Raw genomic sequence first — 16,694 nt, 5'->3', positions numbered from 1 at the left:
AAAACTGAGAAAGCTTGGTATTCCCTCCTAGGAAAGGAAGATGGTCTTCTACAGTCCCCCAGATGATTACTCATGCAATGGTGAAGCTCTTCCTGCTTAACTTGTAGGTAAATGTTTCACCCTTACTGGAGAACAAGCTCTTGGAGGTGCAAAGGGTTATGAACACTCCTCTCCTCATGGACAGACACCTCCCTGGCATAGCAGTGGGATCAGATTCTTGAGTCAGAGTTACTGAGTGCATTAGCTAAAGCTGCACCCATTTTCATTGAATGTGTGCAAAAATGGCTTTGTGAGCCAGCCATATAGCTGGTTCCAACACAATGCACAATCTGGTCTCAGTGGGCAAGTGGTGGCCAGCTAGTTCGCCTCTGTGCTGAGCTCAGTCTTAGAAGGAAGGGCAGGAAAGGATCTGGAGGGAATCCCTAAGCAGGCATCTGAGGGTTTCTTTAACACAGTGAGCTCTCTGTGACTCCCAGTGAAAGACAGAATGAGGCTCAGTCTCTCTTGCTGATAGAAACTAATCTTAACTAAGTTATGATAGGGATACTCTAACATGGGTATCTTAAATTTTGGGTCTATATCACCCATTCTTAGCCATGACTGATGAGTTCTCATTCTCAAGGCAACCTGGATACACAATCCATCAAGAGCAAAAGAAGCAGTGGAGAAGTATTGTCTGAAGAGCCCTGATCATTTCTTTTGTGTAGGTAGATCCTGCTCTTCATTCACACCCACAAAAGAGATCCTGTGAGTAATCATGGAGAGATATCTCTCTCAGTTTAGTCTTGGTCCTAAGGATTATGATCATATCTGATAAAAAAAAGGTTCTACATCAAAGGCTTGATTCTCTTCCCCAAGCTGTACATGGTGGCTACTGCATACCCTACCAGTTCTCCTCAAAAGATCACTTGATATGGATGAAAAGAGGGAGTGATTTGGCAGCACAGAACACAACAGAAAGAGCCAAATAATCCTATGGATATTGACAGGAAAGTTCTGGAACCTGAAGGCATACAATGCCTGCTAGCTCACCTGTGTTTACAGAAAACTACTCCTTTTATTATTTTTATATTCTTTTAACTACATCTAGTGTGATCCATACCACACTGAGGAAAAACACTGTTCATGGGCAGTGAACTAATGACGCTTAATTCCTTATGAATTTTTTAGTTACATCCTTCCCTCCTTGTGGCAATAGCCCAGGCCCCCTCCAGCAATGCCCTTGGTTCTCTATAGGCCACTCTCTCCAGAAATACTTCCCGTCTTCCCATCCTTCACCCACACTCTCAGCTATCTCCCATCCCACCCACCCAACATACACACTGCAACATCCTAGTTCCCTCCCTGCTGGCAGATAAACTGTGACTGGTTCAGCACAGTGAGGATGCTGACCAGCTGGCGTGCCTCTGCTGACATGCCAGCTGTCAACAGCTTCTCCAAATGGAAAACAGCTGAATTTACCTGCCTTCCGCAGTGGGAGCAATTTTTGATGACCTCTCTCTAGCCAGTCATTAATGTTTCGAGATGTTACTCAGTATCTTGGAGTCTTTTATCCCTCTGTGAAATCTGGTTGCAGTTGGCCAATGGGTTATGAAGTTATCAGGAGGGGACTCACAAGGAGATAGAAGACAGATGGGTTCTTGGGGATAATTACAAAATAACCAAGCTAAAAGTACAAAATGACCAAGCAGTGAAAAAGATCAAAGGAAATCTGTTCGGATGGAAGACAGATCTAGGGCTGTTCTGGGAAAAAACTTGTTTTTTAATATAACATCTGGGAGAATGTTTCATAGTTTGAGATATACTCAGCTCAGCCACCAAGAAAACAATGAAAGCTTTCTAGGGAATAACGGTCTCTATTGCCTGCCAAGGCTAGATCTGTATTGACAATGCAGGAGGTAACAGTACATAATATATTTTTCCCATTAGCATATCTGAGGCCTTTGGACTTTTCTTTTACAAAAACCTACCGTAAAATCCATTTTGGACTGTGCTGATGCCATACTGAGCCCTCCAGAGGAACGGATCTAGTGCTTGGGCTAGTTTAGGATCCTCTGGTCCCAGTAAATCTATCAGCTTCTTCACAGCATTTGGCCTCTGAAGACACAGCACGAGAGCAGTGCCTGAGGTAAGGTAGGTACAATGAGCTTCTAAAACAGCAGGATCCTGAAAAGAAATAACAGAGATGGAACAGGTTCTAATGAACAGTGTTGGTGAGCGTTGGGTTGATCCCAGCTCTCGTTGGCTAGACCCATCCCCTGTTTGAAGCAAACAGGTCTGCCATTACTCCTTGCTTTTTCTCCTCTTTGTAATATACATGCTAGCGGTCTCTGCAGGCAAAGCTTCCAGAGTATGTACCACGGTCACCAAGCCAGTATTTTCTGTGACATCCACCAAGTAATAGGAGGTCAGTTCCCACCCCAACCTAAACAAAAAGTTAAGCACTGAGCTTAAGCCGTAGCAGGTTGTGGTCATAGTCATAGATCGGCCAACGGTAATTTTTACACATACAAACAACTTTAGCAGTAATTTCCTCAAATCTTTTAGTAAGAAAGGAAACAAAATCCCATTTCTAAAAGACAAGAAAGCCTTGTGCTGCAGCTTGTTCTGCATATCTGTACAGGCTAGGTACTGGAGGTGGAGTTCATTTTCAGGAGGTAAAGACAAGAACTAATTGCTACTATGCAGTTTAGTTGTCTACTGCTGAACCTTTGATTTATGCAATACTCTTCTCAGAGTACCTTCAATGCAACACGTGGATAGGGTGGAACCAATGGACATTAGCAATATCAACAGGGTCGTAAACACTACATTTAATTCTTCTGCTGATATAAAATGAGGGACTACAAATACCAGAACTTTTCGAATTCACGAAAGGAAGGACCCCTACACCCACCCCGCTGCTACAGCCCAGCTTCTCCCAGAGGGTGGTAGAAGTTCACACACTAGGTGGGATCAGGACTACTGCACCAGTGAGAAAAGTCCGATTTGTAGGCTGGAGACAGACGTAATGATTGAGAAGCACAGGGAAAGGCAGCAAGTGCCTGGGGCAGAAAGCTATCAAGGGGCAGCAGAGCACTCACAGCCTCGCTGACTGTTTTAATTAAGCAAAGCCTTGGAAAGCCGGGCTTGTTGCAGGTGTCTCCACTGAGCATGTGGTCAGGGTGCCCATAGCAGCTGCAGGCTGCCGCCTTCCTGCCCCTCTTCATCTTAATAAAGTGGCAGGAGCACTCGGCTCTGGCTCCGTGCACTCCACAGTGCAGCAACACGCATGCCACAGAGAAGCTCCACGCCAGTATGTTCCGTACAGCTTACAAAAAATGGCATTTTCAACTCGCTGGCTGAACCAACCCATAGTTATTTCTTCCCCCCCCCCCCCCAGTTTTTGAGAAAATGAAAACAAGGGGGAAAACCATGGTTTGATTCATTGTTCAGCCCCCTAAAGGTTTTAATTCCTCCATTTTTTAATCTTCTAAAAGCACCAGAATATGGCAATGCTCTAGATAAAACATTTTGAAAAAAAAAATCCCATCACTGCACTTAAAAATATGGAGACAAAATACTTCGAGGACTCTTTTGCTTTTCTATCATATGAAACCATTCACTGACTTTGACCCAAATGTCCTCTCACTCACATTCCTCCTAAACTGTGTTTCTAAATTAGGCTATAAATTGAAAACCATTGGCTCAATCCCGATACTCTCCCCTGTATTGAAAATGCAAAATGATCCATGAGAAAGCCTCATTCTTAAATTGGTTGGTTAAGTAAGGGATTTCATACAAGTTGTGATATTTGTCAATCCTCCCACCCCATGGAAATACAGGGCAAGGAAATGCCGGGATGTCAGTCACATTGCATGCCTGCACCTGCAAAAGGTACAGGCAAGTTTCACAGGCTCTCCTGTGATAAGAGACCTCTGTGTAGATGAGGATGAAGAGTTTCATCATGTTGTGAGTATACTGCAAAATTCTGACATTCATTCAGTTCTGTATAACACAAAATAAACCCTTTTTTGCTTGAAAATTTTTGTTAAAGAAATATGTAATCCACTTTTCTAAGGGCCTTCTCTTTGGGAGATGAAAAACAGTGATGATGACTTCATGAAAACATTCAAAAGGACTGGATATAATATAACAACGTTCATCCCTGTCAGAAACATCTGCAAAAGAAAATGCTCAGAGACACAGTTTCTGTTAAACAGACCATAATAAACAAAATTATTTTGTTCCAGAGCTTCTAAACTGTGCTTTTAGATCTACATAACAAAAGCCTGCTTTCTGTCTTTCAGTTGTTCCCCAGCAAACGTGCAGACTTCGGGTTAAAGATGACATTGTTTCTAATTGCTACCGACAGTGTCAGGGAGTCAAGGTGACTTTTTTCTTTCTGATAGTTCCTCACATCCGCTCTAGACTCTGCCAGCCAAGCGATGCCTTTATTTACACCCTGCCTCTGCACCGTCTTCAAACTGCGTCCTTGCTGATACCCGAGCAGCTGCGGCGAGATTGCACATGTGCAGCTGACTTGAATTCAGTGAGCAATTTTGTTGATGCACACAGAGAGGAAGTTCCAGCTGTGTGCTGGCTCTGGAGGACTAATGGGATTAAAAAGCAGCAAAATTCTTCTTCTGCCTCTACCGTTAGAATCACAGGATAGCACTGGAGGGAATCCATCAAGTTATTGAGTCCAGTGACCTGCTACTGCAGGCAATCATACCAGGTAGTCCCCAACAGAATGATCAGGTCCCACTGTAAAAATCAAGCGTTCTAGCTAGCATCCAAAACTGTGACTCTCTGCAGGACCAGATCTGCTGGATAAGCGCAGAAAGGAGATACAGCCTCCATGGCCAGAACTCCCTCTAGAAGCAGTCACTTCTCACAGTCTGAACATGAACAGGTCATGCTAGGAGCTGAGAAGACAGTGTCAGCTCTATTTACCCGACCTTTATTTTTCTAAGTTATTATTAAACTTCAGATAAAAATATTATCACGGCTCCTGTGATTAGATAACCTCAGCAAACAGCAGGCCAATCCATTATTGTATGCCAAAGGCCAGAAGCTACTTAGAAGCTGGATGTTAGTATTTAAGTTGAAAAAGCAATCATGTGTCTGAAATCATGTTGCTGAGGATACTTGTCAATGTGCATGTAAATAATTCATTTAAGAGAGGAAGTAGAAGCTAGGTAGTCTTGCTACCAGGGAACAGAACCCAAGTCCGCTATCATATACACAAAAAAAACCTGGCACATCGCTGAGCAAACACGTGGGAGTTTTCTAGAGATTTCTGGAGATGGATTTTGGATCAGGCTCTGGGTGAAAAGGAGACAAAAAACCCTAGACGGAATTTCTAGAAGTGTCAGACACACTGGCTCCACATTCTTCAACAGGAGATGCTAAATTTCATCAATTTGCCCCAATGTTAAAAGCCTAATGTCAATAACAGCACTGTATCCCATTGTCCCCTAAACTGAGAAACAATGAACATCCCTCCATGTCAAGTGCTTTATACGAAATTCAGCTGTGAAAAATAGTTCTGTTCCCACCAGCTGCCATTGTAACACAAGCCAGATTTTCAGAATAACCCGGTCCCTGAAGCATGCTGAGGCTTTTTGAAAATCTACCTACTTATCTCAGCAGCTCAGCCTTTTTCAGCCCTCATGAGTAAAAGACTTTCAGATGTTTTCTAAAAATGAGAAGGAGCAGAAAAATCATTTCCTACTGTCCGTTCCCCGTTGCCAAATGCAGTCTATTATCTCTGCTTTCTCACTTTCAAAACCTGCTTTTTTTTTTCCACGAACAAAAACCAAAGTCTGTAATTTTAAAACTCATTAGTCACCAGCTCTTCAAGGAAACAAAAATCAATGCTCAACAGCTGCTCTCGTGTGTTAGAGCTAACACCAAAAACAAGTAAGAGAAAATTTTCATGAAAGAACCTCTCTTCAAATTTACCCCGCATATATCTACATTACTTCCAGAGGTAGACATTTGGATCTTTAAAAATGTTTTCTGTTTCAGGTGATCAATTAGTTGCACGATTTAAAGCTGTATTGGAAAGCACTTCCCCATCAAATCTAATAGCTGCTATATCCCTCTTACCAGTGGTCTCTAGATATTTAAAAATCAAATGCTTGTGCTCCATTGTTTTGCTATCATGCAGAAGGTATTAATTGTTCCTGATTGAGGGTTACACTAGAACACTGTCCTGGCATGTTCCTGTCTTCTTCTGGAAGACTCTATTAAGGATTTCTACGAGAGAATGCTATAAACTCTCCCAACTTAACCCAAGAGCAATACTGATTATAAAGGGTTTTTTTGTGTAAGAGTTAATTGGTTAAATTTCTTCATGAAAGCAAACACATAACTCCTCTAAAATGTTCAGCTTTCAGTTTCCTGGCTTTCACAATCTCTTTACAACCCATCTCAGGATATTTCAGGTTGGGGAAAAAAAAATTCTAATGCTATAAATCAGCAGAAACATAAATCTATTTTTAGCTAACAAAAACTGGTAACACCCCAAGATTTAAGAACCCTCTTCATTGTCTATTAGACATTAGAAATGACAGTAACTCAATTTTCTCTCTTTGCAGGTTATTTTTACAGACTCTTGAACACATGCCTCTGGAACAGAGATTCAGCGGTATATGTAATGTAATGTAATATAAGGGAACAGGGCTCCAGAGGTATATATTCTCTAGCAGTGCATTGAACATTTCCCAGCTCCCAGGTTTAAAGACATAGAAGGAAAATTAGGCACACATGCAGAGGGTGTGGTATGCTCCTTAGATGTGCCCTACCTGAAATGACCTTGGGGAAGAAAGAGAGGACACCTGCTTTGCAGTTAAAGAGTCAGCATTGCAAATTAGCAGCTAAACAGATTCCTGGGAAGTCTGTATTGCCCATATCCTCCAAACTTGTGTGTTAGAGAAACCAGGTCTGCTTCAATATGGCACTCAATAAAAAAACCTGTCAGCATGCCAGCTTTCTTTGTGTCCGATACCAATACAGATCTGATTGTTCTATATAGCTCGCTTCTAACAACCACCCAGAAATCCTGGATGGCAATTTTTGTTTTTTTTCAGGAATGGATTATTCACCAGCTAATGTATTTCCCCACTCTAAACCTAAGTGTAGCCACAGATCTGCCGGTTTCTTAACAAACCTGTTTCACTTCAGAGGAAAGGAGTCCTAAGGCAATGTCTGGTTCCAGGTTTATGTGTTTCATCCCAACCACACTGAATTTTTCTAGGTGTAGTTTTCCAAGGATCTTTGCAAGACGATGGCTCCAGGCACCAGGTTTGATCAGCAGCACTGTGCAAAGAATCTGGGCTCCTGTAACAAAGCACACTAGTGAAACTCAAAGCCGCTCCTAAAAACGGAGGTAAAACATACAGCAATATTTGTTTACTAGCTTGGACAGACATCTGTAGAAGAGGGTTATCTAAAAGCTAGCATGAAGTTCATAAAAATTTGAACAAGTCCATAAAAAACCCCTGTGCATATAGGATCTTTGCATTTGCTTTGTTTTGTTTGATTTTTAGTTTAAAAAAAAAATCTAAAACAGTCTAGGTTTGTAGATTGAGGTGGGGGGCGGGGCAGGAAATCTGCTCTGAGTCAAAAAGTTTGTGGCAGGTCTGTAGGATAAGACTCAATCCTTTATATTATATATGAATGTTTTAAGAGGGATAAAATATTCCCTTTTACATTTTTCATGTGAACTGTGGTGGTTATGTGATATAATCCTTAAGGCAGCTATTAAATTCTTATTCCTCACAGTTTATCTCTCAGTGTTCTGTATCTCTGTGTTAGAGCTATGTTTCAGAGAGGCACTAACAAGCATGACAGGTCCCAATTAATGTTATAAATGTTTACTAAAACTGAAATTTCAGCAAAAACTTTTTGCTTCTGACAAAGCTCTCCCAGCAGAGCTGCCAGCCAGGTGCAGCACTCTGTGTGCTATGAGAAACAGAAAACAGACGAAGACAGTTTTGCTATTTGATGATACAAAATGTATTAAAAGGCAGCAAATATATAAATTTAATTTTTAAATGACAGCGTTTTCAAATTATTAGTTTCATTAATCTAAAGAACCTTACTACTAGGAATATTGTTAAGATTTTTATCCTAATAACATCCTTGGAAGATTTATTGGCAACTGTAGTGTCGGAACCAGTCAGCTAGGACCCATTAACTGCTGGTGCCTAACCATGTCAATTAGTATGAAGCATGAGGTAACAGTACTGCAGGCTGCTAAAATTGATCCATGATTATCTGTTTGCATACATAAAACGTCATTTTATGTTTCCTGTACACCCCACTACTAATTATACAGATGTCGGTGCAACGAAGCATCAACAATACTACATATAATTTAATGCATACCGTTATTTTCAAATGGCAAGGAGCATTGTTGCTGATTCATGACAGAGAAATATGGGATCAAAAATAAAAAGTCCCCAGCCCTGATATGGAAATTTAACCCTTATCATGCAAGGAGCCCTCCTTTAAAGATCTGCTGCGTTCTTCACATCATTCTTGAACAGAAAGGTTTAAGTGCCATAGCAACAGCCTGCAAGTGCAGAAGCAAGTGGCTCAGATCCACTCAGCTGCTTGCATGCAGAATGGCAATCTTCACTGCATACCGTTACATAAGCGTTCATTGTCCTCAAGATGTTTTACTCACCATCTGCTACGTTTCTGGGCAAATATTCTCATTTTTGTGGTATATGAATCACTATGTATTTATGGACTTTAGACACTTCAGGAGGGATTTGTTACTTTGCCACCTAGGTCTGGTCAAAGACAGGTGTTGAAAACAGGTGGAACACCTTGCCACCTAGAGTTGGTTTTCTCTCCTTGGTGATTACAAGTCACAACTGTTCAAGAAAATACCACTGCCTATCAATGGAACAGTCTCTATGAGTTATCAGAGGTGCCGTTTGGCAGCCCTCAGACGTGCCTGATTTCCATGTCCAATTCTGGCTGTTTAGTGGTCTTTCCAGTTTTGCCCACGTTGCCTGGTCTTTGTCATGTTTTTCTGCTTTGTAGTATTTTTAGATCACTTCCTCACAGCCAATGATTTTTTTCCCCACAAAATTAGTATATAGGCTTTGATTTCATAGTGTATCTGTAAAAGATACCGTTTATTTTATATACTATTTATATACATTACTTTAGATATGCGCATGGCTTAAAATAAGCGTAAACTCAAGAGAAGCAAATATCAGATTTCCTGGCATGCTTAGAAAAGAGAGTGTATACCACCGCCCATATTCAAGCCTAAGGGAAAAGTTGGTATAACCCTTTTGCTCATTTTTGGCTGATACATCTAGATGACTTAGTTCCACAGAGTTCTTATCAAACCACATTTTCCCATTTGCTCTTCTTTCACCTGTTTGCAAGTAGGTAAACAGTGATTCTGCATGGCATCTCTGGCGCTCTCCCACTAAACAAGAAAAGCAGACAGATTTGAGTAAGCGATACGCATGTTCTGGGACAATGATTTGAGAATGTTGCAGCCAACATTGCTACAGCACACTGTTATTTTAAAGTGTTATACTGGGCATGCATGGCTTGATTTCAGACATTCAGATGTATTGGGACACCCTGGGAGATGTAGTACTTACCACTTCTCCAGTAAGCCAAATAGTATGTGCTGAAAAGGACTGCAAGTACTAAATCATGTTGACTCTTGGTTACCTTTTCTGTGTATTTCAGGGAGTGGCTAACAGTGGTTTTAAGCTACTTTTGTGCTCCAAATATTTCACAGTCAAGTTAGAAGCTACCTTGTTTCTGGTCTAAGTTCCAGAAACTCAGGAGTTTTGTTTAATGTCCTCTCTTGTGCCCTTAGAAGCAAAGAAGGGCTGTGTATTCTGACTCCACACTTACTGAGCCCAGATCTGTTTTTCAGTCCTTTCCTCAGCTCTGCTGATAAAACCTCACTGACATTCCCCAAGCATCCAGGAATGGTCACTTCAGTGGCTCTTCGTAAGAGCAAAGCAGTATAAAAGGAGTCTGGTGAGTCAGAACTTATGACAAAAGCCTATAAAAAAATGTTTCCTTCAGTCTAATGCAAAACCTGCAGTGACCTGGAGAGGTGAGGAAAACTTAAGGCACACGTGAATTGAGAAGTTACCTAGGATTGGGGTGCAATGAGGAGACGCTTGCATCAGATTTATAAAGGACTTCTTTTTCCACTGATTGGCAAATTTAACCAGTGTGACATGCAAGGTAGATAAAATAGAAAACTTAAATCTGTTCATCAAAACAAAATTACCATTTTTTTGTATTTATGACCATCTGAAATCCATATATTTCTATTTGCCAGCGCAATGTATCTGGAAGGTATTTAGCCAAAGTGTTCTTTTCTTTTAATGAGACCTTTTCTCTTTCCGCGTGTCTGTCTTTTACTTTGTTGGAATAATAAGAGTAAATATAGAAGGTGAAACCAACTCTGAGGTACTTGCCTCAGAACTTTTTGGTACTGTGAGGATGTGAACTAATTTTGTTTCTTTGGTATTGGGGTTATTTGAAAGAACTTCTAGGATCTGTGAGTCTGTGGTAACTTCGGTGGCACTGCAATGCAAATGACAGAGCCCCTGTCTGAGACTTCAGAAACAGGCATTCCGCTCCAATTCCTGTCACTTGCTTGTTGGGCAATCGTGATCAACACATTTCACCTCTCTAGGCTTCCATTACCCCTCTGTAAAACATAATGAAACTCATCTTTTTGATGGGATTAGTCCCTCTGACAGCAGACATAGAGTTATAGTTTCCTTCAATCTGTCCAAAGAGTATAAAATTATTTGATTTTATCAGAGAGGCAACTGGTGCATACTTCTGGTCTCACCTTCAGCCCGGGACCTCTTGCGAGGTGGTGGCAGATATTTCATAGCAGGGCGGTGTTGTGCATCTGTAAAAGGAAGGAGATGTATTTTTACAGATTCACAGATGGGGGATCTTCACTGTTTGGGGGGGTGGGGGTGACAAAGGTGATTTTATTTAGCAGGGGAAATGGCAGACCTTTTACCAGCTGCAAAATATTGCAGAGCCATTCTCTATCACAAAGACCCCTCCGTTCCTCCCACAACCACCAAAACAGGAGGAAAAAAATATAATGACCTTATAAAAGAGAGAGTGCAGGATGCTGAAGTCATGCTTCAGCTATGCTCCTTTGTTCTTGACAATGGCTTTTGTGGGAAAGGCTGGCACTGTGATTACAACATCCCTCAATAACCTGATCTCACAGTTCTGCTTTCCTCTTATCCAGCTTTTTGGTCTCCAGATAACTTTAATGAAGGGCAGTGATGCATGAATTCTTATAAAAGTTTTATACACTAATTTGGTATGTCTAATGCCTTCTTTTCTGAAGGCCTCCTCTCCAACCTCCCATAAAACACCTGCGTAGTTCACTGTCACATCTAACTTTTTGTGAGATTAAACTGAGTATCTTTTTCCCAACACCATCGCATTTTCTTCTTTCTATTCATCAACGCCAATTTGTTACTCTGCACTACGTAAGCAGTGTGTGTTTGACACAAGCATCTAAGTTTGCATTGACAAGAAAGGACCTTTCTTCCCCACAAAAAGATAGGGGAAGAGCTATAAATTACAAAGCATGAATGCGCTTACGGAACTGCGTCACTCCTCCTCAGCTGATACATGGTGTTACCACAATCTTGATTTATCTCTGTGTCTGAATAATCAGAACTTGTCAGGCTCAGAACTTTTTATCTTTAGGTGTGAGGAGTCAGGCTTCCCCAAGAACGGAGGTGATATACCAATATATTTCACATTAGAAAACAGCGTGAGCTCATACTCTGCTGCTCCAAAGCCTCCAGTATCAATAACACCATAGTCTGAACAGGGATTTAAAGAGGTGTGGCTGTACATTTCTTGCTACAGGAGGAAACCAGCAGGTTTACTATGCCAAAAGATCAAGGCAAGCATATATCACTGAAGTCCGAGAAGCTTTTGACAACAAAGGTTTCTGTTCCTCATGAACTCTTCATTCTCTTCTAGGATAAAAAGAGATTCTCAAGAAATCTGCTTTCTTCAGCTCTTATAGATTGGTAGTACTTTTGTCTCTCTGAGCATAGAGGCAAGGTCAGGGAATGTAACCTCAACAAGTTAGGCACCACAACTAGGTGCCCACATTTAGGTGGGACAGATCTTGGCCTCTGTTTCCCATTTTCTCTCATTTACAAAATGCGTAGTATTGTTTACTGGTCCTGCCAACTGCTGTAATACATATTTAGTATTTATGGAGTACCTTAAAATCTTCAGAAAGGGCACCAGGCCATGCGTAGCCACATTAAATTAATAGGCTAACTTGTAGATGACCTCAGCTGGCTCCTGCTGATTTAATATCCCTCATTATTATTCAGAATTTAACCCCAAATTATTAAGTTTTTCTGTGCCTGAGAAAACCCCATAGTAGTGGATTCCTTTGTCCAAGTTCAATAAACTGCCAAACACCTTATACCTGAGGACATTATAAACAGTAAAAACATGTCTTACCAGTTACAAAATCCATCTCTGTGAAGAAGAGGATGGCTTGTCTGAATGTCACTTCTGAGGTCAAGGCCATTACTGTCTGTAGAAGACTGCCACTTTTGCTTAGCTTCTCCCTGCATTGCGTTAATCTCTTCAATGCATCTGCAAGAACTTTGAAGGCATTGATCCGCCGTAATGCACACACAAGGACTGGGTTTGACATAAGTATATCAAGGCTTCTTTTCCAGGAAGTATCTCCAACCTCAAAAGGGGTTATTTCTCTGGCCTGACATCGAGTGAGGTGGGGCAACCACTTGAGACCTAGGAGCTCAAATCCTGCATCGGGTTCTTCTGCAAGTCAAGAGAAATCTGTTTAGCATCAGTTGACAGCAGCTATTTCATAGAAGCTGTATTTTCTTTTGGAGACAAGTGTACTAAATTCACATTGATTTTTTTACTAGACAATAAGTTCCAAAGCTACTTTGACTTTGCCCCCTGTTGCATCCAAAATGGACTGTAATGCAGATATAGAAATATACTGGGAAAACCCACAAGATACAAATGCTAGGAAATTATTTCACAGTGAAAACAAAAAATGGGCTATCTGGGAAATCAACAGGGAGTCACAGAGAATAAGTGCCATGATTTGATTAGAGAACACAGCTAATGGAGAAGAGTTGAAGGGGAATGCACTGGTAACAATGTGCTTTGACACAGTATAATCCATAGGTATAGATCCTTTACCACCTCTCACAACATTCCATTTTAAGCTATATTCATCATAGTAATAAGCTACAATTTAATGCTGACTTGTCTGTAAAGTAATTTAAATGTTGTTGTGTTTGTAAAGTAGTCTTACTTCCAACGTAGCAAGATATTTAAGGGCTCAATCCATGAGTGCCTGTTGCTGGAAGTTTCTGTCAGCTAGAATCTCCTCCTCTCCTACCGTGATACAGAACTTACTCCATAGTATTGTTTCAAAAGAGTAGGATACAACATACTATAAGTCAATGTGCCAGACTTCCGCCCTTCAGAACTGTACACTTCCTGCCAACTGTACACTTTGATGCCATCTGTATCATGGAATTATATAAAATCATCATCCTGCTTAGCACTTGACAGCGCTCTTCATGCATTTGTAAGCGCTTAGCACAGGGGATAGTGTCGTTATTCCTCCTGTGTGCATGAGGAAATGAAGCATGAACTGGTGAAATGCCTTGGTTCTGATCACAAAGGGCGTCAGTGGACAGAACAGAGTTTGTGACTGCTGAATTCCTGTTGCTGTGCCCCAGTTACACCGCTGCTTTATCTCCCAGTACTTCGGGAGAGACACGATGCTCTGGATTACATAAAAGACTTAGTAAGCCTAAGCACATCCTTGAACTAATTCGACACTCTCTGAAGAAAATTATGCCCACCTGAGCTGTTTGCAGTATGAAAAGTGGCCTTGCCCATGACTAATTAGCAACAATAAATTCTTCAGTTCTTTAGGCAGGTAAGCAAAAGAAAACTGTCCTCCTTCCCAAGGCCCCTTTCACCACATTTTTCATAATGTTCCTGCTGTGATAAAAATAGCTAGACAGGATAAACTTTCCTGACCAACTTCTACAGCCCTCCCCAAGAGCCTGGATCACCTGCATTCTGAGACTGATTATTGCACCCAGGAAGAAGGATCTGGTGAAGGAGCTCTCCAGCACTCTTCATAGCGTCCATTCCAACCATCGTCAGCATGACAACTTGCTCCATTTCGGGATCAGAAGCATATGTTCGATTGCAGAAAAGATCAAGAGGAATGTTACAGGGGTCTGGCACTGCACTGAGGTTTCCTCCTACCAAGGGAGATAATCAAAACAAAACTAGTTACCCCATGAAAACAAATCTCAAGTCTTTTTTAGTGTGAAGGCATTGACTAATTCTCAATGGAGCAAAGGCCAGTGCCTCACTGTGATACTGTTCCTCACACTGCAGCTCAGCATGGCCAAAAAAAGAATCATGCATGAGGAGCAGTATCACAGCAAACCCGTACTAATTAGTCACACTCCTTAAGTGGGATTACTTTTTGCCACGTAAAGCAAATATATTCAATTGTAATTTTGATATCCTTATTCACATCATTAAGCAGAGTTGATAGATCTATACCAAAATGATTTAAGGCATCAGTTTCAGACTGATAACTAATAACTGACTTCACGTTAAATTGATACTTCATTTTGCCTTCTAGGACATTACATGGCATACAATTGAGGACTAAACTGGGGACTGTTACAATACCATGCACGTATCCACGGTCCTACTGGGAACGCCATAGTCTGCAGAATCACCGTCCCATCAGAAATCTGTGTTTGATTCTATATTGTTTCACTACATGAGTATTTAAGCAATTGTATAGATTAACATTTATTTATTTACTTAGTTATTCCTACATCTTAACATCTCATAAGACTAGAAAATGGTGAATGACGGGCATTTGATGATTATTTTTCCTTATGATTTAGTGTGAATTTGGTTTTGAAGAGCAATATACTTCAATTAAAAATCCTGATATCCAATACTTAAAATAATTTAATTTGTTAAATCAAACTATATTAACCTGCTGAATATGTAAGAAAACACTACCTGTAGCTAGTGAAATAAACATCTGATTACCATGACCTCCAAGTGTATAGAACTAGTAGGTTTAAGACTCTCCTGCCCGAGTCATAGCAAACATGAAAACATGTTTACTTGCTTTTTCAAGTCCTATCAATTCCCCAGCTTTGAATGAATGAGTTACTGAAGGGAATCCAACTGTATAAACTGAAAATAAGAAGACCTGAGTAAAGTGAAATGAAGAAGTGCTTTCTCTGCACAGACAGAAGAAACTACAGCTGCCAACATTCAGCACTTCAGCAAATTCTAGTATTACATGCTTAACCACCAATTTATCTCATTTCAATATTTTGACTTCTCTTGAAACTATAGCAATAAATATGTATTGATTAAATATTAATCTTTTAATTATGGTAGTTTTAAGGTTTAATTGGTTGTTATCATGTCACATTTAAATAACTTATTTTCTGTCTATTTTTAAATTTACTTTCAAAAAAGGTATTTCCATTTTGCTTTTCTATTGATTCTTCCATGCATTTACCCAGCAGCAGAAGACATCCAATGAGAGTTACTATGATTGATAGACAGCAAAACACTAAATGAGTTATTATAGACAATAAGCATATTCCTAATATTCTTATTTGTGAAAAAAACCCTAATAAGGTTGTCAGACCTTATAAAAGCCAGAACAATGCATTTCCCATAGCTTTCACCTACCCAGTGTCTCTAGCAAGGTCTCAGTGTAAGGAGCCACATGAAAACACGTGGAAGGGTCCAGCCCAGCAGTGGCAGGCAGGTTGCTCTGCCCGTTGCCCAGGAGGCCTTGCTTTGCCAGTTCATTCATCAGTCCTAGGCACAGAACAAAAGAAAATCTGAGGAATACGGAACTCTGTGATGCAGTCTGACATGAAAACACTCCTCTTATTAGATGTTTTGATTCATCTGACCACAGTCCCAATAGAGAGATGTTAACGTGGGCCATGCTGAGCTTACCTAAGAGGCATGAAATGCAGTTTAATCACCCCGTCTCCCCCAAATCATAGTCACTTAAGAGTGAGGCAAGCAGCTGTTGAAAATTGAAGCTTGGCCACAGCTTTCTCTGAAGACACTTTGCTTTGTGACCAGCACCCTAGCTGTTTTTATTACCTTCTAACTCCTGCTACGAACTCAAATGTGGAACAAATGCACAGAAGATGCTACACACCTCTTGAATTATAAGGTGCAAGGCCACTGTCCTGCATCCTACAGAGCATCATGTGGCCCCAGGGGCGTTGCGAGGCTTACAGACCTGAACAGAAACATCATGTTCTGCTCATGTAACTCCCAGTCTGGAAATATCCAATTCCAAGCCACTTTTACAGATGCTAAGTGCTTGAAACTAGCAATCTCTCAGTTCCCTTTCTTCCTCCAAAAGGCTGGGCTATGCACAAGTAGTGCATTAAGGTACTGACATACAGTTCATTCCCACAACAATTAGTTCAGCCTTCTGTAATAATATTTCAGATCACAGTTTTAAAGGCTTGTTATTTTTAAAAATTATTTTGTATACCTTTGCTTTCTACCATACAAGCCTGTCAAAAATTTACTGTAGTGTAGCATGGGAAATGGATTATTAG

At 40.7% G+C, this 16,694-nt stretch overlaps 1 protein-coding gene across 1 annotated transcript in view; it reads right to left on the bottom strand.

The window, feature by feature from the left end:
* Window positions 1–16,694, bottom strand: part of DNAAF8 (dynein axonemal assembly factor 8) — a gene marked incomplete at both ends in the record, with an annotated part of 91,740 nt that overhangs the window by 15,537 nt on the left and 59,509 nt on the right. Inside the window, 7 exons of the mRNA XM_082006715.1 lie at window positions 1,971–2,166; window positions 7,157–7,326; window positions 9,386–9,439; window positions 10,844–10,906; window positions 12,514–12,840; window positions 14,124–14,318; window positions 15,796–15,927. Coding sequence (XP_081862841.1) covers window positions 1,971–2,166; window positions 7,157–7,326; window positions 9,386–9,439; window positions 10,844–10,906; window positions 12,514–12,840; window positions 14,124–14,318; window positions 15,796–15,927 — 1,137 coding nt within the window. The remainder of the gene's footprint in view (window positions 1–1,970; window positions 2,167–7,156; window positions 7,327–9,385; window positions 9,440–10,843; window positions 10,907–12,513; window positions 12,841–14,123; window positions 14,319–15,795; window positions 15,928–16,694) is intronic.

This window comes from Phaethon aethereus (genome assembly GCF_964289735.1).
Source record: "Phaethon aethereus genome assembly, chromosome: 15".
NCBI classification, from domain to species: Eukaryota; Metazoa; Chordata; class Aves; order Phaethontiformes; family Phaethontidae; genus Phaethon; species Phaethon aethereus.
Note: the sequence above shows the minus strand (reverse complement) of the source record. Positions and strands in the feature narration are given on the sequence as shown.